This window comes from Tamandua tetradactyla, chromosome 21 (genome assembly GCF_023851605.1).
Source record: "Tamandua tetradactyla isolate mTamTet1 chromosome 21, mTamTet1.pri, whole genome shotgun sequence".
Taxonomy (NCBI): domain Eukaryota; kingdom Metazoa; phylum Chordata; class Mammalia; order Pilosa; family Myrmecophagidae; genus Tamandua; species Tamandua tetradactyla.
This window is the reverse complement of record NC_135347.1, coordinates 21,165,263-21,190,562: the sequence shown is the minus strand read 5'-3', so window position 1 is coordinate 21,190,562 and position 25,300 is coordinate 21,165,263. Positions and strand designations below refer to the sequence as shown.

The 25,300-nt window shown below is 35.0% G+C and overlaps 1 protein-coding gene across 1 annotated transcript in view; it reads left to right on the top strand.

The window, feature by feature from the left end:
- The window catches only part of FER (FER tyrosine kinase), a 531,690-nt gene that overhangs the window by 339,031 nt on the left and 167,359 nt on the right, over positions 1-25,300 (top strand). Inside the window, exon 16 of the mRNA XM_077138656.1 lies at positions 5,588-5,682. Coding sequence (XP_076994771.1) covers positions 5,588-5,682 — 95 coding nt within the window. The remainder of the gene's footprint in view (positions 1-5,587; positions 5,683-25,300) is intronic.

Sequence of the window (25,300 nt, the reverse complement as noted above, 5' to 3'; positions counted from 1 at the left end):
TATGTATACTATAATTTTGTCTTTGTCAAAGAGATTAATATATGTAAAATATATAATTTGTATATACATTTAGATATATAATTTCATTTAACCCACCCTCCTTAGATATTATGGCTTCTCTTTTCTTGGCTGTTTCCTATCGTTTTTGAGAACCTCAAAGTCTTTTTTTCAATTCCCTGCTCTAGCATTTGTTCCACCATTTGCTTATCATTTCTTTTTTAATTATTCTTTGTATTAGTTTACCAGGGCTGCTATACCAAATAGCATAGTTTAGTTGGCTTAAACAACAGGAATTTATTGTCTCACAGGTTTGGAGGCTAGAACCCCAAAGGTTTCTCTTAAGTCTGTCACTTCCCAGTGGTGGGTTGCTGGCCATTCAAAACTCAGTCTCTGCGTCCATCACATGGCCATCTCTCCCCACCTTTGTCTCCTACTGTGTCTTGAGTAGGAGTTTTTAAGGATATCAGTCATATTGGCTTAAGGCCCATGCTGATTCAATTTGGTCTCACCTTAACTAATAACATTATCAGATATCCTTTTTGCAAATGGGTTCTCATTCACAGGACCAAGAGTTAGAATTTGAATGTGCCTTTCTTGGAAACATGCCCTCTGAATCCCAGAAGCCTTAATCTACTTCACTAACAACTCTAAATCCAAAATATCATCTAAATCAGTTATGATTTTGATCCATCCTGGGAAAAAAATTTCTGTCCACCTATGAAATCCAGATAACAAGTTATCTGCTTCCAAACCACAAAGGCAGGACATTCCCATCCCAGAAGGAGAAGATGGAAGGATAAAAGGGGTTACACATCCCAAGCAAATCTGAAACCCAGCAGAGGAAATGCCATCTGATTTACGTGCCTGAGAGTTACCAGTGGCTTTTGTCCTGTGGGCCTGCTAGAGCAGCAGCCCCACCCTCACCAAGCACTGGCATGGTGGCCACATGCTCCCTGACCACCAGGGTGGAGTCCCCATCCTTTCCAACATTAGCATGTCAGCCACACTCTCCCCAAACTTTGGGGTAGATGCCACACCCCCTCCAAATGCCTGGTTGGGCCCAATCTCTCCAAATGCCCTAACAATTTTCTAGGTTGTCTTCTCTTTTCTCTATTATTAGATAAGATTTAATGTTACACCTTGCTTACTCCTGAATTGTAAAGAGTTAAAATATTCTGCTAGTGGTAAAATTAATTGCATGCAACAGAACACAAAAATAATGGAAAGATACTTGGGCAAAGTAAGCAGGATGGGGATATGATTGGGCGAATGGATATACAGATGGATGGGCCGAAGGATGGACAAGAGGGAGGATACTTGATACCTACAAATAGGTAGTTTAATGGAGGGAAGGAAAGAAGTTTGTTCACATGTGTATATGTTTGTGTGTATCTGTCCGTATGTGTGTGGTTTGCATCATACCTTAGTTTATAAAATTGAAGTTTCTGTAAAGTGTAGTAGGAGAACAGAGGAAATGACAATGAAAGAACTACGTCTCTCAGCACAAACTGTTTTGACCTACATTTCTCCATGCATAACTAAAATTGAATATTGATAACAATTAATTAAACTGGTTGAATGCAGTTATTTTATACTAACTATGGAATAAAGGTGAATCCTTTTTTCATGTATATTACTGACAATTCAGAAAAAAATTTTGTTGAGGAAAAGGTACGCGTACACAATTTAAATAGTCATAGCTTCATTATTTTACAGTTATTCACAGGTGTTCTTTTTCGTTATTAGAGAAGCTGTGGGTTTACAGAAGAATCATGCTTGAAATACAAGGTTCCCATATTTTCCCATATCACCATTATTGAAAACTTTCATTGGTGTAGTACATTTGTTAGAGTTGATGAAAGCACATTTTTAAACTATAGTCCATGATTTAATTTAGGGTTCCCTGTTTGTGTTGTGTTCCATGGATTTTTTTTTTTAATTGTGAGATATAGCATTTATACAAAAAAGGCGGTAAATTTCAAAACAGCTTTAGGAAAGTGATTTTAGAACAAATTTCAGTGTATGATATGGGTTACAGTTCCACAATTTCGGATATTTCCTTCTAGGTGCTCTGAGATACTGGAGACTAAGAAGAAATATCAATATAATGATTCAGTAGCCATTTGTTAAATCTTCTCAATTACAACTCCTCCTCCTTTGATTCTTCTCCCACTCTTTAGGGATATTTGGGCAATGGCCATTCTGACTTTTTTATGTTGAAAATGGGTGTCACCATTATGGAGTAGAGAGATGTGATTGATTGATGCTCTTAAAGACACTGATAAATCTTAGTTTCAGGGCTTATCTGGACTAGAAGCCATCTGGAGGTTTTAGATTTCTGTAAAAGAAACTTAGTGAGTTAAACTTTTATAGGATCTTAGAACCCTGAGTATCCTTTAGGGTTTATAGGAATATTGTTGCTTGAGGCTTTGCGTACCATGGCAATTAGCAATATCTAGCTGAAGCTTACATAAGAATAGTCTCTCAACTCTATTTGAAATCTCTTGACCATGGGTAAATTATTTTGTTATTTTTCTTTTCCCCTTTTTGATCAGTATTGTTGATCCCACAGTGTCCGAGTCAAACTCATCCCTGGGAGTCATGTCCCATGTTGCCAGGGAGAATTATATCCCTGGACATCATGCCCCATGGATGGGGGAGAATAATGGTTTTCCTTGCACAGTTGAGCTTAGAGGGAGAGAGAAAAAAAGAAGTCACATCTGAGCAACAAAAGAGGGTCTCTGGAAGCAATTCTTAGGCCTAGTTATACATAGGCTTAGTTTCTTCATTACAGAAATAAGTTTCATAAGTGCAAGCCTCAAGATCTAGGGCATGTTCTATTAACTTGGGAGATCCTAATGTTAGCAAGAATATCAGGGTTTTCCCAAGTGGGAAAGTTTATAGTTCCAGGTTTTTTCCTTCAGCCCCTCAAGGAACTTTGTCATACTTTTAAATTATCTGCCCAACATATTCTGGAATGTATTTGTATTACATTAAGCTATACAGAATTGTAAGACCGCATTCCCAATTCTAGGCTCCATGTGTTTAGGTTGTTTAGCTGAACTGGCCAGAAAGGTTAAATTAGATTGTGTGCAATAGAAAATTTAGGCTTTGGGCAAAATAAACCTCTCTTCCTTTGATCTCATACAATAGGTTAAGTTCTGAAATACAGACAATATCATCCTTTACTCTGTATTCTGATTTACCTTAGTATGGACCAGATGAGCTTTGTTCTTATCTCTAATTGAAGCCTGATCTCTTTTTTCTGCTTCTGTAATAGTTGCTGTATGCAGCAATGCTGACTTTTAGGGCTGTAGAACTCCATCTCTGAGGCTTAGGTGTCACACAGGTACCCAAAATTCCAGGAAAAAGACCTGGTTATACACATATAGCATAACATCTCAGAATTTAGAAATAACCCTTAAAGCTCAGGAATAAATGTGGCTACTATAAGAGTTTATGATCCAGGCCCCAATTTTCTTGTGAGTATTTTCTAAAAGAAGCCATATAATATTTGTCCCTTTGTTTCTGGCTTATTTTACATAACATGATGTCCTCATGGTTCATTCACCTTGTAGCATACCTTTTGACTTTGTTCCTTTCTGTAGCTGCACAATATTTCATCATATATACATATATATCATATGTATATATTCTTCTCAGTCAATGTACCCTTTGGTTACCTCCATCTATTGGGTATCATCCAAAGGTATATGGCAATATATAGTAGTATTACTTTTTAATAGCTTAAATAATTTTCTTTCTAATTTATTATTGTTTTAGTGTAAAATGCACAATTCCTTTTTTTAATGAGATTATAAATTTTCAAGTTAAAAATATCCATGGAATTATATCCATGCAAACTTCCAAGTCCTTTAATAGACGATAGAGCTATATACTTAGATATTTTAAATTTTCTGAGTTTGTGCTGGCTATTTTGTGGCATTTCTATACTTAGCAGATTGCAACCTAAGAGATGACATTTGTATGAACATTTTAAAACTTCCCTTTCAATTTCTATTAGGAGTTACAAGTCAAAGTTGTTGACAGAATATTTCCCTTATTGCCAGACTTCTTCCCTATCTATCTTTTCATTTGTCGTTATATACTTTAAATCTAAAATGGTTTTCTTAGAGCTGTCTTTGCTTTAGTTGAACATATTTAAAAATATATTAATTTCATTTCTACAAATAAAATTACTTTCTATTAGGAAAGAAAACTGCAATTTTCAAATACAAGTGAATTTATAAACATGTCAATAGGATAACAAAGTATAAAATTTGGTGGTAGTAATTACCAGGGTAGACAGGCCTCTGAAAGAGTCTAATCTAACTTTTTTTTTTTGCATGGGCAGGCACTGGGAATCCAACCTGGGTCTCTTGCATGGCAGGCGAGAATTCTGCCTGCTAAGACACCATGGCCCGCCCTAATCTTTCTTTTAACTCAGTTTTAGACTCCGGTGAATGAGTATCTGTCCTACTTTTAACCCTCTAAATATCCTGTTGGTTGAATTTTTCCTTATCTTCTTCAGTTTCATCCTATTTTAAAACTCTGTTGCTCAATTATTATTATTATCATTATTATTATTATTTTTTTTTTCCGCATAGACAGGCACTGGGAATTGAAACCAGGTCTCCAGTGTGGAAAGCAAGAATTCTGTCACTGAGCCACCAATGCATCACCCTGTTTTTTAGCCTTTTTGCCAGCTTTCTCAGAACTGTTGAGTTTTTACTGTTTTGGAATTTATTTTGATCATTAAGAAAGCATCTAGTTATTACAAAGTCTAATGAAGGGGGTGCGTGGGTGGTTCAGTAGTATAATGCTCACCTTCCATGCGGGTGACACGTGTTCAATTCCCCGACCATGCACCTGATAAAAAAAAAATCTAGGGCGGGCCGCGGTGGCTCAGCGGGCAAAGTGCTTGCCTGCCATGCCGGAGGACCTCGGTTCGATTCCCGGCCCCAGCCCATGTAAAAAACAAACAAACAAACAAAATACAAGAAAATGTTTAAAGATGTTTCCCTTTCTTCCTCCTTTCCTTCCTTCTATCCTTCCTTCCTTCTCTCTGTCTTTCCTTCCCTTCCTCCCTCTCTAAAAAAAAAAAAAAAAAAAAAAATCTAATGAAGGGATTACCCTATAGCATTTTATCAGTCTAAGTTATTTTTATGTGTTCTAAAATCAAGTGTGTGCATTTAAAAAAAATGCCACCCTAGCATCTTACAATTTTGTTCCACTCATATTTCTTAGCTGTACTTTTGTAATGATGGCTAAAATCAGCTAGGTTGAAGGGCATTTTATATGTTTAGACTAACTAGATTATTCCTATTTAGTAGGGTTGGTTGTTAGACATTCAGAATGGATAATGATTTTAAAGTATTCAACTGAATTAAGAAAATTGACTTATTGGTCTCTGTATTATACTGCCGTATTTATCAAATTTTGTTTTTTACCGTAATTTGAGATCACACTAAATTTTAAAAAATTATATTATGGACTAAAATGCATTCATTCATATGATTAGAAATTAATACTTTATTTATTATTCAAATAATAACTGTCCCAATTCTTTTCCCCCTCTGTCATTTAGAATTCTCAAGCAATATGATCATCCCAATATTGTCAAACTTATAGGAGTCTGCACACAAAGACAGCCTATCTACATCATTATGGAACTGATTCCAGGTAATGTGATTTGAGAAATTTGCTCAAGGACATTTTAATATCATATTTTATTACTCTTATTTGTTCAATCTCTTTAATATCTCCTTTTAAAGTTTCTAAGTATTTTGTAAAAAGTTTTCCTGATGACACAGACCTTGTACACATATTTATATATATTTTATAATATTACCTTTTTATGTAATACTTTGCTAAACCTTCTAGAAAATGTTATTCAATATTGGGTTTACTTTAAGGAGACAAATTTACAGTGTTGTTACATATGAAATTTAGTTATGTATCATATTTATATGAGAAAAGATGTTTAAAAAAGTGGTCTTCTTAGTTTGAATTTATAACAATGATAGTAATATTGTAGTTCAAAGTACATCTCCACACATCTTCTTGTTTGTTAGTTTTATGTAATAATCCCATGGTGCTTTGAGTCACTTATGTCATGAACTTCTTCCATATGTGAACAACAACTACAAAAACAATTTGTCCAGGAATACATCCTGGTTTTTCTTTTAAGTGATTTCCAATGCTTTTGCTTAATTTTTGCCAACAGACAAACATATCCTCAGACTGATGTAGTATGTTTTCAAGGTCTTTATTCTATGTCTGCATGTTGTATAAAATATAATCATAAAGGTAAAATTTGAGATAAGGTTTAATGAATACAATATTTAACTGAAAGGGATTTTTCCCCCACAATTGTTTCCTCATTTTAAAAGAATAAATTTAAAAGGAATATGAAAAATATTTCTGACTTTAATTAAAATAAATTAAGTAAATATATTATTGTAGGCTTCCCATTAAATATTGCCCACATAATTTTTGAAATGTTTTTTGTTGTTAAATATTACATATATACAAAGAAAAGAAAGAAAAAGCAATGATTTTCAAAGTACACTTCAACAAGAATTACAGAACAGATTTCAGAGTTTGTTATGGGTTACTATTCCACTATTTCAGATTTCTCCTTCTAGCTGTTCCAAAACACTGGAAGCTAGGAGAAATATTTTTCTTCTTTTTTTGAGAAAAATAACATATTTACAAATAAGCAATAAATTTCAAACACATCACAACACTTAGTTGTAGAACAGATTTCAGAGTTTGGTATGGGTTACAATTCCATAATTTTAAGTTTTTACTTCTAGGTGCTCTAAGATACTAGAGACTAAAAGAAATATTAATAAAATGATTCAGCAATCATACTCATTTGTTAATCCCTACCTTCTCTGTATAACTCCACCATCACCTTTGATTTTTCTCCCACCCTTTAGGGGTATTTGGGATATGCCCATTCTAACTTTTCTTTATGTTGAAAGGGGGGGTGTCAAGAATATGGGATAGGGAGGTAGAACTAGTTGATGTTCTGGAGAGACTGGCGCCTCTGCATTTCAGATTTATCTAGTCCAGTGACCCATCTGGAGGTTGTAGGTTTTGGAAAGTTGCCCTAATGCATGGAACCTTTGTAGAACCTTTTATATCACCCTTGGTATGCTTTAGGATTGGTAGGATGGATTTGGTTGGGGTTTGGCAAGTTAGGATAGGTAGCAATGTCTAACTAAAGCTTGCATAAGAGTGACTCCAGAGTAACCTCTCAGCTCTATTTGAACTCTCTAGCCACTGATACCTTATTAGTTACATTTCTTTTCCCCCTTTTTGTCAGGATGGCATTGTTGACCCCACAGTTCCAGGGCCAGATTCATCCCTGGGAGTCATCTCCCTCACTGGCAGGGAGACTTTCACCCCTGGATGTCATGTCCCAGAAGGGGGGAGGGTAATGATTCCACTTGCAGAGTTGTTGCCCATGTAATTTTTCCACTATTTAAGGATTATTGGTTCCATTTTATAAAACTGGTTTGGTTGCTATTAGAGTATTTTTTGATATTACCATATAACTGCAGGATTCCTATATCACCATCAACTTCATCATCATCAAGATAGCATAGTCTGTATTAGTTATATGGTATGTTTGCATTGTTTATGCTAATTATGATCTATATCTTAAAGTAGCTTTCAGTATAGTTATTAAAAGATGAAAGGATACAGTTCAAAAATTATTTAAAACAACTGAATTGTCGGAGTGCCCTGGTGGTTCAGTGGTAGAATGCGTGCCTTCCATGCGGGAAACCCAGGTTCAGTTCCTGAGCCATGCACCCCCCCAAAAAAAACAACAAGAAAAACAATTGAATTGTCCATATCATAGTTAAAATTGGATATATAAATAAATATCATATTCACATATTAACATTCACATGGGTACATATATATCATTCCTCTGGTTGATAAGGAATTTCACTAAGAAACTTAGATTTTTGGTGTGGGGCAGCCTTGTAAAGGAAAGATAATTTTTGTCTTATCATGGAAAGAAGCATGATGATTGGCTCCAGATGGTAGGTCCAAGTTGAATAAAACAAAAGAAGATGGCTTTATATAAGAGCAAGGCAAGTTCTTATTGATAAACTGACTAGTAACTTCAATGATATATTTTTTAAAAGTTTATTAGAAAATTTGAAATGTAACGACAAGTAGGAAATGAAAAAGGAAACCCTCCCTTCTATCAGTCTAATCATATTTCAAAGTTAATTTGAAATTAGTAGTAACTTTCTGTGTTTTTTTCCCCAAGAAAATGTTTAGTGGAAATAATTTTATGCAAATCCTTTATTTTTCATTTAATTATGAAAAACATCATGCTATGAAACGGTTTCAGATCTTGCTTTCATTTCTTATAAATATAATTTACTTTGATGGTTTCATTGTTTCATATTCAACCATATGGATCTACCTTTTCTTTGTAATGGTTGCAGAACATTCCATTTTATAGATTTACATAATTTGTTCAGCAAATCTTTTATTGGACCTTTTATTTATAGATAATTTCATTGTTTCTGTTTTTAATCTTTTGGTTTTTACAAATAGTGCTTAATGAAGATCCTTGGATTTACATTGTAGGTATCTTCTGGGTAAATTTCCAGCAGTTTTGGATTTCCAACTGAATTTTGTAATAGTTTATATGAATTTTGAGTTATTGCAAACAGATTAGCTTTCTGTTATTGAATGAAAAATTGTCACAACCTGATGGTTTAGAGCAAGAGCAGTTTATTAGCTCACAGTTGTGTACGTTAGAAGTCCAGGCAGGCTGGACTGGGTTCCCTGCTCAAAGTCTCACAAAATGAAAATCAAGGTGTTAGTTGGACTGGCTTTTATTCTGGATGCTTTGGCAAAGAATTCGCTACCAAACTCATTAAGTTTCTAAGCAGAATCCCATCCTTGAGGGTAATAGAGCTAAGGTGTCTGTTTTGTTGCTGATTATCAGCTGGGGACATCTTTTAATTCCTGAATATCACCTACATCTTCAAAGCCAGCAGTGTTGTGCCACCTCCTTTAAGTGTTTCCAATTTCTCTGACTTCCTCTTCTGTTACCTTCTTTTTTTTTTTTTTTTCACTTTTTCAGTTTTTTTTTTATTAATTAAAAAAAGAATTAACAAAACAATTAGAAATCATTCCAATCTACATGTACAATCAGTAATTCTTAATAACATCACATAGTTGCATATTCATCATTTCTTAGTACATTTGCATCGATTTAGAAAAAGAAATAAAAAGACAACAGAATAAGAATTAAAACAATAATAGAAAGAAAAAAAAACAAAAAAAACAAAAACAAAAAACCTATACCTCACATGCAGCTTCATTCAGTGTTTTAACATAATTGCATTACAATTGGGTAGTATTGTGCTGTCCATTTCTGAGTTTTTATATCCAGTCCCGTTGTACAGTCTGTATCCCTTCAGCTCCAATTATCCCTTCTCTTTTTTTTTTTTTTAATTAACGGAAAAAAAGAAATTAACCCAACATTTAGAGATCATACCATTCTACACATGCAATCATTAATTCTTAACATCATCACATAGATGCATGATCATCATTTCTTAGTACATTTGCATTGGTTTAGAAGAACTAGCAACATAACGGAAAAAGATATAGAATGTTAATATAGAGAAAAAAATAAAAGTAATAATAGTAAAATCAAAACAAAACAAAACAAAACAAAAACCTATAGCTCAGATGCAGCTTCATTCAGTGTTTTAACATGATTACTTTACAATTAGGTATTATTGTGCTGTCCATTTTTGAGTTTTTGTATCTAGTCCTGTTGCACAGTCTGTATCCCTTCAGCTTCAATTACCCATTGTCTTACCCTGTTTCTAACTCCTGCTGAACTCTGTTACCAATGACATATTTCAAGTTTATTCTCGAATGTCCGTTCACATCAGTGGGACCATACAGTATTTGTCCTTTAGTTTTTGGCTGGATTCACTCAGCATAATATTCTCTAGGTCCATCCATGTTATTACATGGTTCATAAGTTTATCTTGTCTTAAAGCTGCATAATATTCCATCGTATGTATATACCACAGTTTGTTTAGCCACTCTTCTGTTGATGGAGATTTTGGCTGTTTCCATCTCTTTGCAATTGTAAATAATGCTGCTATAAACATTGGTGTGCAAATGTCCGTTTGTGTCTTTGCCCTTAAGTCCTTTGAGTAGATACCTAGCAATGGTATTGCTGGGTCGTATGGCAATTCTATATTCAGCTTTTTGAGGAACCGCCAAACTGCCTTCCACAATGGTTGCACCATTTGACATTCCCACCAACAGTGGATAAGTGTGCCTCTTTCTCCGCATCCTCTCCAGCACTTGTCATTTTCTGTTTTGTTGATAATGGCCGTTCTGGTGAGTGTGAGATGATATCTCATTGTGGTTTTGATTTGCATTTCTCTAATGGCCAGGGACATTGAGCATCTCTTCATGTGCCTCTTGGCCATCCGTATTTCCTCTTCTGAGAGGTGTCTGTTCAAGTCTTTTTCCCATTTTGTAATTGGGTTGGCTGTCTTTTTGTTGTTGAGATGAACAATCTCTTTATAAATTCTGGATACTAGACCTTTATCTGATATATCATTTCCAAATATTGTCTCCCACTGTGAAGGCTGTCTTTCTACTTTCTTGATGAAGTTCTTTGATGCACAAAAGTGTTTAATTTTGAGGAGTTCCCATTTATTTATTTCCTTCTTCAGTGCTCTTGCTTTAGGTTTAAGGTCCATAAAACCGCCTCCAGTTGTAAGATCCATAAGATATCTCCCAACATTTTCCTCTAACTGTTTTATGGTCTTAGACCTAATGTTTAGATCTTTGATCCATTTTGAGTTAACTTTTGTATAGGGTGTGAGAGATGGGTCTTCTTTCATTCTTTTGCATATGGATATCCAGTTCTCTAGGCACCATTTATTGAAGAGACTGCTCTGTCCCAGGTGAGTTGGCTTGACTGCCTTATCAAAGATCAAATGTCCATAGATGAGAGGGTCTATATCTGAGCACTCTATTCGATTCCATTGGTCGATATATCTATCTTTATGCCAATACCATGCTGTTTTGACCACTATGGCTTCATAATATGCCTTAAAGTCAGGCAGCGCGAGACCTCCAGCTTCGTTTTTTTTCCTCAAGATGTTTTTAGCAATTCGGGGCACCCTGCCCTTCCAGATAAATTTGCTTATTGGTTTTTCTATTTCTGAAAAATAAGTTGTTGGGATTTTGATTGGTATTGCATTGAATCTGTAAATCAATTTAGGTAGGACTGACATCTTAACTATATTTAGTCTTCCAATCCATGAACACGGTATGCCCTTCCATCTATTTAGGTCTTCTGTGATTTCTTTTAGCAGTTTTTTGTAGTTTTCTTTATATAGGTTTTTTGTCTCTTTAGTTAAATTTATTCCTAGGTATTTTATTCTTTTAGTTGCGATTGTAAATGGGATTCGTTTCTTGATTTCCCCCTCAGCTTGTTCATTACTAGTGTATAGAAATGCTACAGATTTTTGAATGTTGATCTTGTAACCTGCTACTTTGCTGTACTCATTTATTAGCTCTAGTAGTTTTGTTGTGGATTTTTCCGGGTTTTCGACGTATAGTATCATATCGTCTGCAAACAGTGATAGTTTTACTTCTTCCTTTCCAATTTTGATGCCTTGTATTTCTTTTTCTTGTCTAATTGCTCTGGCTAGAACCTCCAACACAATGTTGAATAATAGTGGTGATAGTGGACATCCTTGTCTTGTTCCTGATCTTAGGGGGAAAGTTTTCAATTTTTCCCCATTGAGGATGATATTAGCTGTGGGTTTTTCATATATTCCCTCTATCATTTTAAGGAAGTTCCCTTGTATTCCTATCTTTTGAAGTGTTTTCAACAGGAAAGGATGTTGAATCTTGTCGAATGCCTTCTCTGCATCAATTGAGATGATCATGTGATTTTTCTGCTTTGATTTGTTGATATGGTGTATTACATTAATTGATTTTCTTATGTTGAACCATCCTTGCATACCTGGGATGAATCCTACTTGGTCATGATGTATAATTCTTTTAATGTGTTGTTGGATACGATTTGCTAGAATTTTATTGAGGATTTTTGCATCTGTATTCATTAGAGAGATTGGTCTGTAGTTTTCTTTTTTTGTAATATCTTTGCCTGGTTTTGGTATGAGGGTGATGTTGGCTTCATAGAATGAATTAGGTAGTTTTCCCTCCACTTCGATTTTTTTGAAGAGTTTGAAGAGAATTGGTACTAATTCTTTCTGGAACGTTTGGTAGAATTCACATGTGAAGCCATCTGGTCCTGGACTTTTCTTTTTAGGAATCTTTTGAATGACTAATTCAATTTCTTTACTTGTGATTGGTTTGTTGAGGTCATCTATGTCTTCTTGAGTCAAAGTTGGTTGTTCATGTCTTTCCAGGAACCCGTCCATTTCCTCTAAATTGTTGTATTTATTAGCGTAAAGTTGTTCATAGTATCCTGTTATTACCTCCTTTATTTCTGTGAGGTCAGTAGTTATGTCTCCTCTTCCATTTCTGATCTTATTTATTTGCATCCTCTCTCTTCTTCTTTTTGTCAATCTTGCTAAGGGCCCATCAATCTTATTGATTTTCTCATAGAACCAACTTCTGGCCTTATTGATTTTCTCTATTGTTTTCATGTTTTCAATTTCATTTATTTGTGCTCTAATCTTTGTTATTTCTTTCCTTTTGCTTGCTTTGGGGTTAGCTTGCTGTTCTTTCTCCAGTTCTTCCAAATGGATAGTTAATTCCTGAATTTTTGCCTTTTCTTCTTTTCTGATATAGGCATTTAGAGCAATAAATTTCCCTCTTAGCACTGCCTTTGCTGCGTCCCATAAGTTTTGATATGTTGTGTTTTCATTTTCATTCGCCTCGAGGTATTTGCTAATTTCTCTTGCAATTTCTTCTTTGACCCAGTCGTTGTTTAGGAGTGTGTTGTTGAGCCTCCACGTATTTGTGAATTTTCTGGCACTCTGCCTATTATTGATTTCCAACATCATTCCTTTATGGTCCGAGGAAGTGTTGTGTAAGATTTCAATCTTTTTAAATTTGTTGAGACTTGCTTTGTGACCCAGCATATGGTCTATCTTTGAGAATGATCCATGAGCACTTGAGAAAAAGGTGTATCCTGCTGTTGTGGGATGTAATGTCCTATAAATGTCTATTAAGTCTAGTTCATTTATAGTAATATTCAGATTCTCTATTTCTTTATTGATCCTCTGTCTAGATGTTCTGTCCCTTGATGAGAGTGGTCAGTTGAAGTCTCCAACTATTATGGTATATGAGTCTATTTCCCTTTTCAGTGTTTGCAGTATATTCCTCACGTATTTTGGGGCATTCTGATTCGGTGCGTAAATATTTATGATTGTTATGTCTTCTTGTTTAATTGTTCCTTTTATTAGTATATAGTGTCCTTCTTTGTCTCTTTTAACTGTTTTACATTTGAAGTCTAATTTGTTGGATATTAGTATAGCCACTCCTGCTCTTTTCTGGTTGTTATTTGCATGAAATATCTTTTCCTAACCTTTCACTTTCAACCTATGTTTATCTTTGGGTCTAAGATGTGTTTCCTGTAGACAGCATATCGAAGGATCCTGTTTTTTAATCCATTCTGCCAATCTATGTCTTTTGATTGGGGAATTCAGTCCATTGACATTTAGTGTTATTACTGTTTGGATAATATTTTCCTCTAACATTTTGCCTTTTGTATTATATATATCATATCTGATTTTCCTTCTTTCTACACTCTTTTCCATATCTCTCTCTTCTGTCTTTTTGTATCTGACTCTAGTGCTCCCTTTAGTATTTCTTGCAGAGCTGGTCTCTTGGTCACAAATTCTTTCAGTGACTTTTTGTCTGAGAATGTTTTAATTTCTCCCTCATTTTTGAAGGATAATTTTGCTGGATATAGAATTCTTGGTTGGCAGTTTTTCTCTTTTAGTATTTTAAATATATCATCCCACTGTCTTCTAGCTTCCATGGTTTCTGCTGAGAAATCTACACAAAGTCTTATTGGGTTTCCCTTGTATGTAATGGATTGTTTTTCTCTTGCTGCTTTCAAGATCTTCTCTTTCTCTTTGACCTCTGACATTCTAACTAGTAAGTGTCTTGGAGAACGCCTATTTGGGTCTAATCTCTTTGGGGTGCGCTGCACTTCTTGGATCTGTAATTTTAGGTCTTTCATAAGAGTTGGGAAATTTTCAGTGATAATTTCTTCCATTAGTTTTTCTCCTCCTTTTCCCTTCTCTTCTCCTTCTGGGACACCCACAACACGTATATTTGTGCGGTTCATATTGTCCTTGAGTTCCCTGATACCCAGTTCAAATTTTTCCATTCTTTTCCGGGTAGTTTCTGTTTCTTTTTGGAATTCAGATGTTCCATCCTCCAAATCACTAATTCTATCTTCTGTCTCTTTAAATCTATCATTGTAGCTATCCATTATTTTTTCTATGTTTGCTACTTTATCCTTCACTTCCATAAGTTCTGCGATTTGTTTTTTCAGTTTTTCTATTTCTTCTTTATGTTCAGCCCATGTCCTCTTCATGTCCTCCCTCAATTTATCGATTTCATTTTTGAAGAGGTTTTCCATTTCTGTTCGTATATTCAGCATTAGTTGTCTCAGCTCTTGTGTCTCATTTGAGCTATTGGTTTGTTCCTTTGACTGAGCCATATTCTCAATCTTTTGAGCGTGGACAGTTATCTTCTGCTGCTGGCGTCTGGGCATTTATTCAGATTTCTCTTGGTGTTGGACCCAGCAAGGTTGTAATATTTTTCTGTGAAATCTCTGGGTTCTGTTTTTCTTATCCTGCCCAGTAGGTGGCGCTCGTGGCACACGTTTGTCTGCGGGTCCCACCAGTAAAAGGTGCTGTGGCACCTTAAACTTTGGAAAACTCTCGCCGTCCTGGGGGTTCGCTAGCCGAAGCGGCTTGAGCCGGCCCGGGGTCCGAACGCAGGGAGGGTGTCCGAACGCAGGGAGGGTTGCTGGTCGCCGCAGCCAGGGAAAGAGCCCGTCCGAATTTCCTAGTCGGCCCTGGGCAACAAGCTTGGCGGGAGGGCGCCAGCGGCAGCAGCCCGCCCGAGAGAGTGCACGTTCCCCGGGAGTCACGGGGTCACCGTTCTCCGCGGCCTGGGGGTTTCCGATTCAATTCTCTCAGTTGGTCCAGGGGCTGCGCGTGGTGTGGGCGCCAGTCGCCTTGGTTTCAGGGGACCACCTCTCCAATTCTCCCAGCCGGCCTGGGAAGGGGGAAGGGAGTAACTCCGGCCGCTTGCCACCCCGCCCGGTAAGGCCCGCGCGCCTCGGCGATCTCACCCGAGCTGCTTCTCTCAGCCAGCCAGCCATTCCAGGATGGGGTACGCTGTCTTTTTTATCTCTGCTGTGGCTTTGGGCGCTTTCTGTATCGTTTCTACTCCCCTAGTAGGTGTCCTGGAGAAGAAACTAAGATCCGCGCGTCTTACTAAGCTGCCATCTTCCAGGAAGTCAGTTTCAGAGTACCCTCTTCTGTTACCTTCTAAAGAATTTCTGCTTTTAAGAGGTCTCATCAGTTTAGGTCAAGCACACCTCGATGATTTCTTGATCTTATGTTCAAGTTAGTACCATGTGACAGAACATAGTTACAGGAATGATATCTAATCACTTTTACAACTTCTAGGGATTAGGGCAAGATATCTTGGGAAGCTGTCTTCAAATTCTGTCTGCCACAGTAGATATTTCTAAATTTTCTTAAAGATTACTTGCAAAAGTGGAATTTGAAACCACGTTAATAAATGCTTCATCTTGTTATATTGTCTGTTTATACTTTGAATGCATCCTTTACCCATGTATGAAATTTGAGCAACATGTTTCAGTTGCTTGGAAGATTTTAGGTTACTAGGTTATGTAGATTTCCAAATGCTGACACAATTCTTTATACAGAATCAAAAGATTACATTCGTTGATGTCATCGGAAAAGTATTGAGAAGCTATGAAGGTCATGGTGGCAGATAACATGTTTTCCAAAGTTTTAATTGTCATTTGAAACCTTGGATTTTATCCCAGGCAGCAAAAATTTTCCATTGTCATTCAGTTTTGAGAAAATGTTTATCAGATATTTAATTTTCAAATAGCATTATGGAGGTGTAATTGACATAAATAAACTGTACATATATAAAATGTACAATTTGATTATTATTGGCATATTATGCACTTGTGAAGGCATCACAGGTAGGGTAATGACACATCCATCACCTCAGTTTTCCTCATGCCCCTTGGCATTCGCTTCCTCCCATCCTTTTTGTCCCCTTCCTTAGGCCCCGGGAAACCACTAGTCTGCTTTCTGTCACTGCATTACCTAGAACTTTATATAAATGGCCTCATATAGTATGTCTTCTTTTTGACTGGTTCCTTCACTTAACATAATTAGTTTGAGAATTACTCACATTGTAGTATATGTCAATAGTTCATCCTTTTTATTGCTGAGTACAATTCCATTGTATGAATATACCACATTTTATGTATTCACCTGTTGATGGACATAAATTGTTCACATTTATGTGTTCGCCTGTTGATGGACATTTGGCCATTACAAATAAAACTGCTTTGAACATTAATGTGCAGATCTTTGTGTGAGCATTTGCATTTGTTTCTTTTGGGAAAATACCTCGGTGAAAAACAATGGATTATATGGTTATATTATGCTTCACTTTTAAGAAATTTGGTAAACAGCTTTCTAAAGTGGTTATACTAGATTGCATTCCCACCATCTGTCTATGAGAGTTCCAATTCCCGCACATCCTCTTTAAACACTTGGTCTGGTTAGTCTTGAGCCATCCTAAGTAGGAGTACTTTGTGGTATTAATTTGCTTTTCCCTGCTGACTAATGATGGAGAATATCTTTTCATTGGCTTATTTACCATTCATATACCATCTTTGGTGAAGTGTCTGCTCAAATCATCCGAACATTTGGCTGGTTTTAAATTGGGTTGTTTGTTTTGTTGCACTTGAGTTTGAAAGTATTTTGTAAATTCTGGATATAGATCTTTACCAGATAAGAGATTTGCAAATATTTTCTCCCACTCTTTGGTTTATCTTTTTATTCTCTTAATTCTGTTTTGAAGAACAAAGATTTTTAATTTTGATGAAGTCGAATTTATCATTTTTTTCCTTTTATGGTTCAGGCTTTTGATGGTATATTTGAGGACTCTTCGTCAAAGTTTTCTCCTATGTTTACTTATAGAACTTTTATAATTTTAGGAATTACATTTGAGTCTGAAATCCATTTTCAATCCATTTTTGTCTACATTATAAGGGATGATTTGACATTCATATGTTTGGCATGTGGGTATCTTATTGTTCTGGCACCATTTGTTTAGATTACTATTCTTGCTTTCTTAGTTTATTCTTGTTCTTTAGGATGAAATTCATTTTTCAGATATTTCTGTAGTTCTATTTCTGGGCTTTCTTCTTGTCCATTGATCTGTTTGTTGGTTTTTATGCCAGTTCTACCCTGTCTTGATAACTGTGGCTTTATAATAAGTCTAGAAATTGGGTAGTGTTAGTTGTTTAACTTTGCTCTTTTATTTCAAAATTGTTTGTATATTAGAGGCCCTTTGCATCTCCATATGAATTTTAGAATTAGTTTTTAAGTCTCTACAATAAGTCTTGCTGGAATTTAGATTGATAATACTTTTGAATCTATAGATCAGTTTGGACTGACTTGACATCTCGACAATATCGACTCTTCAGATCCATGAACAAAACATAATTTCTCTATTTAGGTCTTCTTTAATTTCTCTGAGCAGAGTTCTGTAGTATTTAGTATACAGAGTCTTGTACATCTTTTGTCAGATTTATTGTTGAGTATTTTCTATTTTGCGATGCTATAGTAAGTGATTTTTCTTAGATTTTAATATCTGCTATGGACGTTTTAAAATTTGAGTAGCACTATCAAAATCAACTTGACCTAATGGACATTTCAGTGCAGCATCACCAGAATACACATTCTTCTCAAGGACACTAAGAATATTTACTGAGACAGCCACACTCAGGGTCATAAAACAAGTGTTAATAAATTTACAATAATTAGTGTTCTTTGGACACAATGGAAATAATGTAGAAACCAATAACAGAACGCTGTTAGGAAAACTCCCCAAATATTTGGAAACTAAATAAAGCATATCTGAATAACCTATGGGTAAAAGTAAAATTAGAAAGTATTTTGAACAAATGAAAACGAAAACACAGCATTTCAGAACTTGTGAGATCCCGCTAACACAGTACTTAGGGAAAAATCTAAATGCCTGTATTAGAAAAGGCTCAAATCAATGACCTTGGCTTCCACCTTAAGAAATTAGAAGAATAAGGGCAAATTAAACCTAAGTATGTAGAAGGAAGGAAAAATATAGATCATAACAGAAATCAATGGAATGGAAATTGGGAAAACAATACAGAAAACCAATAAAACTGAAAGATAGTCATTTGAAAAGATCAGTAAAATTGATAAACCTCACACAGACTGATCAGAAAAATTGAGAGATGACTCAATTTACTATTATCAGGAATGAGAGAGGTGACATTAAGAGAATCTACAGATATTAAAATGGAATATTATGAAAAACTTTATGCCAATAAATTAAATTAAATGGACAAATTCTTGAAAAACACAAACTACTAAAGCTCACTCAGGAAGAAGTAGCATAATAGAGTAACTAGCATAGCCCCATGTGTATTTTAAAATTTAATTTATTTAAAAACCTACCCTGAAAGAAAACTAGTCCCCAGATGGATTCACTGGTGAATTCTGCCAAACCCTTGTTGTTATTGTTACTTTTGTTTTGTTTATAGACTTTATTTTTAGAACATTTTTAGGCTTATGGAAAAACTGCACAGAAAGTACAGAGTTCCCAGGTATCTCCTTAACATACATACACACACAAAGAGTTATTCTAATATCTTGCATTCATGTGGTGCATGTGTTATAATTGTTGAACCAATATTTATTCATTATTAGTAACTAAAATCCATAGTTTACATTAGGGTTCATTCTTTGTGTATACAGTTCTATGGGTTTTGACAAATGTGTAATATCATGTATATATCATTGGAGTATCATACAGAATAGTGTCAGTGCCCTAAAAACGCTTTCTGCTATACCTATTCATCCTTCCCTCCACCCCACCCTCCCAACCCATGGCAGCCACTGAGATTTTTGTTGCCTCTATAATTTTGCCTTTTCCATGGTATCATAGAGTTGGAATCATACAATATGTAACCTTTTCAAACTGGACTCTTTCACTGAGCAATATGTATTTGAAGTTCCCCTATATATTTTTTCATAGTGTGATAGCACATTTTTTTCTTTAATCCAATTCAATCCAATGAAACATATTCACACACCATGTAAACCATCCAAATGGCTCACGTTGTCATCACACAGTTGTGTATACATCACCGTGATAAATTTTAGAACATTTTCATTACTCCAGAAAAGAAATAAAAAGAAAACCATGTCCTCCCATATTCCTTATCCCCATTATTGACCCATCGAGGTACATTTGTTACTGTTGATGAAAGAGTATTAAGATATCACCGATAAATATAGTTCATATTTGCACTGGGTACATTTTTCTTTTATACCCCTCTATTAATTCCTTATGGTGGTGTCATATATTTGTTCTAGTTCATGAAAGAAGTTTTTTATGTTTATACAGTTAATCACAGTCATTGTCTACCACAAGATTCACTGTGTTATACATTCCCATGTTTTAACCTCCATCTTTCCTTCTAGTGATACACATGACTCTAAATGTCCCCTTCACCGGACATTCACATGCAATTCAGTACTGTTAATTATTCTCACAATTGTATGCTACTTTCAGCTCATTTCTTTTTTTCATTGACAGTATTCCATTGTATTGAGGGGCTGATGGTTGTGTAGCTAGTCCACACTGAGCCTTCAGCAGTCTGTCAGTTACAGTTCAAGCATTCCTACTGATACTGATTGGCCCCAGCTAGTTTCTGTTTTGGGGCTTGGTTTTGTTGTGGTTTTCTTTATTCATCTTTTTCCTGTTTTGTGGGCAGTGATTTGCCCTGTGACCTCAATTCTCTGATAGGTCTAAGAAGACTTATTTTTTTGGTTTTTTCACTTTACCTTTCTCTTGTTTGGGTACCAGCGAGAAGTCTTCCAAAATTCCTTAAGTGCTAGAAACCAGACATTCCATTACCAAACTTTTAAGAAAATAAGACCAATTCTATACAAACCTTTTCAGAAAATTGGAAAGGAGGGACTACTTCTAACTCATTCTTTTAAACCAATATTACCTTGATTCTAAAACCAGATAAAGGTATTTCAGGAAAGAAAACTAAGAAAATTCTATGGACTATTAACAAAGTGAATGTGGCAATATTTAAAAATGCATTATGATCAAGTGTGGTATGGCCTGTGTATGAAAGCTGGTTCAGCATTTTAAAATCAATTAATAATAATTCATATTAATAAAAGAAAAATTTTATGAGCATCTCAATAGAGTTAGAAGCAAAGTTTAGCAAAATCCAACATCCATTCCTGGTAAGAATTCTCTTAAGAAAAACCTATAGCTACCATCATGCTTAATGGCAAATGACTGAATGCTTTCCCTCTTTATATCAGAAATAAGGCAAAGATGCCTGCACTTACCACTTCTCTTCATTATTGTACCACGTTCTTGTTGATGTGAGATAAAATAAATGTGTATTTTAATGTCTGACATACTTTTTTGCCATATTACTTCTTTGTCAGTGTTTTAAATTAAAGTAGTAATTACTATACTTATATAAAACATTATAAGAGCATGTAGTATAAACTCTACAAACTTAAATTTTTTTCTGTCTTGAGCTCTTTTATACTTAAGGTTGATGACAAATGATTTCTTTGTCATTAGTGATTTAATCGTCAGACTCTGCCTTGATCCTCTAGTCTTAAATTAGTCATGTCTGACTTTCTAATGTGTCATGAAAATTGGGCAAAAATGACAATATTGAAAACAATGGACCAAAAAGTTTGACATTTTCAAATTAGTGTTTTACTTTTATACCTTTTCCCTCTCATCAAAAATAGAAATAATACATCAAAGCACATGTGAAAATAAAGCAGAAAAAAGCATAAAGTCCCTTAGTAGAAAATATTCCACTACAAGATTAAAAGCTGAAAACTATAAACATCTGTAAAGCATAGGAAAAATGAAATAGACTCAGTTGGCTTTGAAAAAAGTATAGTATCTTATCTCCCTTCATTCCTCCTCCTCTGATTTCCTCCCTCCCTCCCTTTCAATTATATTATTCTATCCCATTCCAGTGAAAAATGTGCATGGTTCTTGAAAGGCAAGAAAGATAGTGGTTGTAGCATGAGCTCTAATACGTGTTGTAAAGGATGTGGAGAAACTGGAACCCTCATATTGCTTTTGGGAATATAAAGTGGTACAGTTACTTTGAAAAAGTGCTTCAAAGTTTCTTAAAAAGTTAAATATGTTCTAAGAAATGATGAATATGCAGCTAAGTGATGATATTGTGAATTACTGATTATGTATGTTTTATTTTGTTTTATTTTTTTAATTAATAAATTTAAAAAAGAGAAAAAAAATGTTAAATATAACATTTCCATGGCTCATGGTATCTACTCAAGAGAAATGAAGACGTTTGACTATACAAAGACTTGTATGCAAATGTTCATAGCAGCATTATTTATAACATACAAAAATGGAAATAACTGAAATGCCAATCAACTGATGAATAGATAAACAAAATTGTTTATCCATACAATGGATACTTTTAAATAATGAAGGGAAATGAGCTACTGATACATGCAACAATATAGATTGTTATGCTACTTTATGCTGAGATACTTTATGGTAATTACTCTATGCTAAGTGAAGGAAGTCAGACGCAAAAGACTATATATTCCATAATTCTGTTTATTTTAAATGTCTAAAAAACCAAATCTAGAGAAAAAGAAAGCAGATTAGTGGTGTCCTGGCCATGGGGTATAAATGGGAATTGACCACAGACAGGTGTGAGGATCTCTTTGGAGTGATGAAAATGTTCTAAACTAGAATATGGTGACAATTGAACAACTTTATAAATTTGTTAAACCTCATTGAATTGTACATTTAACAAGTAAACTTTATGCATTTAAATTAAATTTCAGTATTGCTCTTAAGAAAAAACAAAACCCATATATTATTAGCTCATGAGCCAGGCAGTCTTGGCTGAAAGCTTCTCAGCCACTTGTAGGTTATGTGACCTTTCTCAGTTTATTTAAAGTCTCAATGTTTTTGTTTCCTCACTTGCAAAGTAGAAATAATAAGGACTTCTTATAAGGATTGATGGACTATGTGTGTATATGTATTTGCATGTCTATACCACATACACATATATATGCATGTACATATATAAGCACTTCATGTATTTACTGTCATCATAATTATTGTCATTATTTTGTAATTGATAGAAAAATGACTATTTAAAATGACTGCTAAAAAAATTTAAAAATAAAAATTAAATAAATAAAATGACTGCTATAACCCTGCCATAACTTTAATCCTAGTTCTGAATGTGCTTGTCTCCCTAGCGCTAACTCCAACACTAGCCTTCTCTAGCCAAGGCTGACCTGAGAGCTCACTGGGAAACATAATGTGTGTCTTCATTTCTTTCCACTACCATTTGTTTGTTTTAATTTTTAACCTTCATGGGTCTGTAGTGAATTAAAATAAAATAAGGACTTTATACTGTAATGATGCTTCAACATCGTGGACCCTGATGTTAGGTCTCCCACTCCTCAGGTTTTACGTGGGTTTGCAACCCTGTGAAAGTGAAATACAAACTCCGAACTCCCCATTGATCTATCAATACCGATCCAGCCATAGAACATTCTGTATAAGTGTACTCCCCAGGGCCACTGTCACCTTTTCTCTCTGCATGCTTGGTGGAGCCTGTGCTCCTGAGATGTTTCCCCATGTGGCTCTGAATTTATGTGCTCCTCTAAGACTTATGAGTACTAATAAACCCCCTTTCATACATCCTTGCTGTTCTAGTTTGCTAGCTGCTGAAATGCAGTATACCAGAAACAGAATGGCTTTTATAAAGGGGAATTTAATAAGTTGTTAGTTTACAGTTCTAAGGCCGAGAAAATGTCCCAATTAAAACAAGTCTATAGAAATGTCCAGTCAAAGGCATCCATCCAGGGAAAGATACCTTGGTTCAAGTAGGCCAATGAAATTTAGGGTTTCTCTTAAGTGAGAAGGCACATGGCCAATACAGTCAGGGCTTCTCTCGGCTGGAAGGGCACGTGGTGAACATGGCGTCATCTGCTAGCTTTCTCTCCTGGCTTCCTGTTGCGTGAAGCTCCCTGGGAAGCGTTATCCTTCATCTTCAGAGGTCACTGGCTGGTTCTGTCTGTGTCTCATGGCTGTGTTGTTCTCTCCTCTTTCTGAATCTCTCATTTTCTCCAAAATGTTTCTTCTTTTATAGGATTCCAGTAAACTAATCAAGATCCACCCAAATGGGTAGAAACACGCCTCTGCCTAATCCAGCCTAAACAAACACTCTTGAATAAATCACATCTCCAGGGAGATGATCTAATTACAGTTTCAAACATACAATACTGAATAGGGATTAGAAGAAACAGCTGCCTTTACAAAATGGGATTAGGATTAAAACATGGCTTTTCTAGGGTGCATACATCATTTCAAACCAGCACAGTTGGTGTCACTTGTCCTCGCTGCACCTGACTACCCAAATAAAGATCCTTACAACATAGCATCTCACTTTTCTCATAAATAAAAGTAAGGTGGCTGGTTTAAATGGTCTCCAAGTTTTAACTCTAATTTATAATTATGAAAAAATTTTTTCAGAATTTGAAATCTCTAAAAGTTAATAACACTCAGATTATTTCAAAATAGTATTTTTCCATTCTTTTCTCTTTTTATAAAAGGTATGATGTGGAAATAACCAGCTAGTGTCCATTCTTATAAAAACAGCATATTATAAGTGTTTGCATATTATTTTACAATTTTCAGAGAACTTTAATCAACACTGTCATCTGTTGTATTACTGAAATGCTATCCCCATATACAAATGAGCTAAGTGAAGTTCAGAGAATTTAAGGTGACTTGTCAACAAATAGAAAATGGGAAGGTTGTATACTTTCTATTTCCTATTGTCATTAAATTTACGAGTGGGAAAAAGATACATAATCCTTTTATGAATTGAGCATGTCTATGTAAAACACCCTACATGAATCCCTATTCCATAATCCCTCAACCTTGGGCACAGATAAAGAGTTTATTTCAGTAAACAGGAAAATTTTTGATGTTAACTTTTCTGTCTACTGGGAATCAAGCTGTACAGGGAAGATTTAGTAAACTGGTACTTTAAAAGCAGGATTTAATAACTGAGTATTTAATATGGGAACCATTTCTAAAATGTATTATGCAAAGGTTTTATATGCTCCTGTTTCCGTCAGATAACTAATCCCTTTGGAATCATAACTCTGAAGTTTATTTTAACCAGATTATTTGCAGAGATTATAAACATTTGTGAATTCAAATTTAGAGTGAATACTACAAGATTATCCTGTCATCATTTGTACCATCTCTTGAATTATGATTTCTTTTTTTGCTTGCTTATTTTTATTTATTTATTTATTTATTTATTTATTTATTTATTTATTTATTTATTTATTTATTATTTTGCATGGGCAGGCACCGGGAATCAAACTCGGGTCTCTAGCATGGCAGGTGAAAACTCTGCCTGCTGAGCCACTGTGGCCCCACCGGTTTATTTATTTTTGAGTTGTTGGAAAAATAAAATCAAACAGAAGGCATTTCTAACTAGTAATGGAAAATACTAAAAAAAAAAACAAAAAAAACAGAAAAAACTCTGATATCCTGAAATATGACCCCGATTTTATTTTATAGACAAGCTGTTTATTACTTAGAAATTCAAATAAAGAAAATGATGAGAGGATTTTTGTATTTTTAAAAAGTGACAAGCTATGACTTAAATATTATGTTCTAGGCATGTTTACATGTATTTAATAAAGTGATTAAAATAGGGCTATCCCAAGGTTCCCAATGGATAGGCGATTGACCACCTAAACCTCCAAGGACAACAATCCCTGGCAGGACCCTGACTAGATCTGATTAGTTGTAGCAAGCCAAAATAAATGTCATTCTCCACCCAGATTAATGCCCTTTGGCAATCCTCAAACACGTCTTACTTTTAAAATGACTT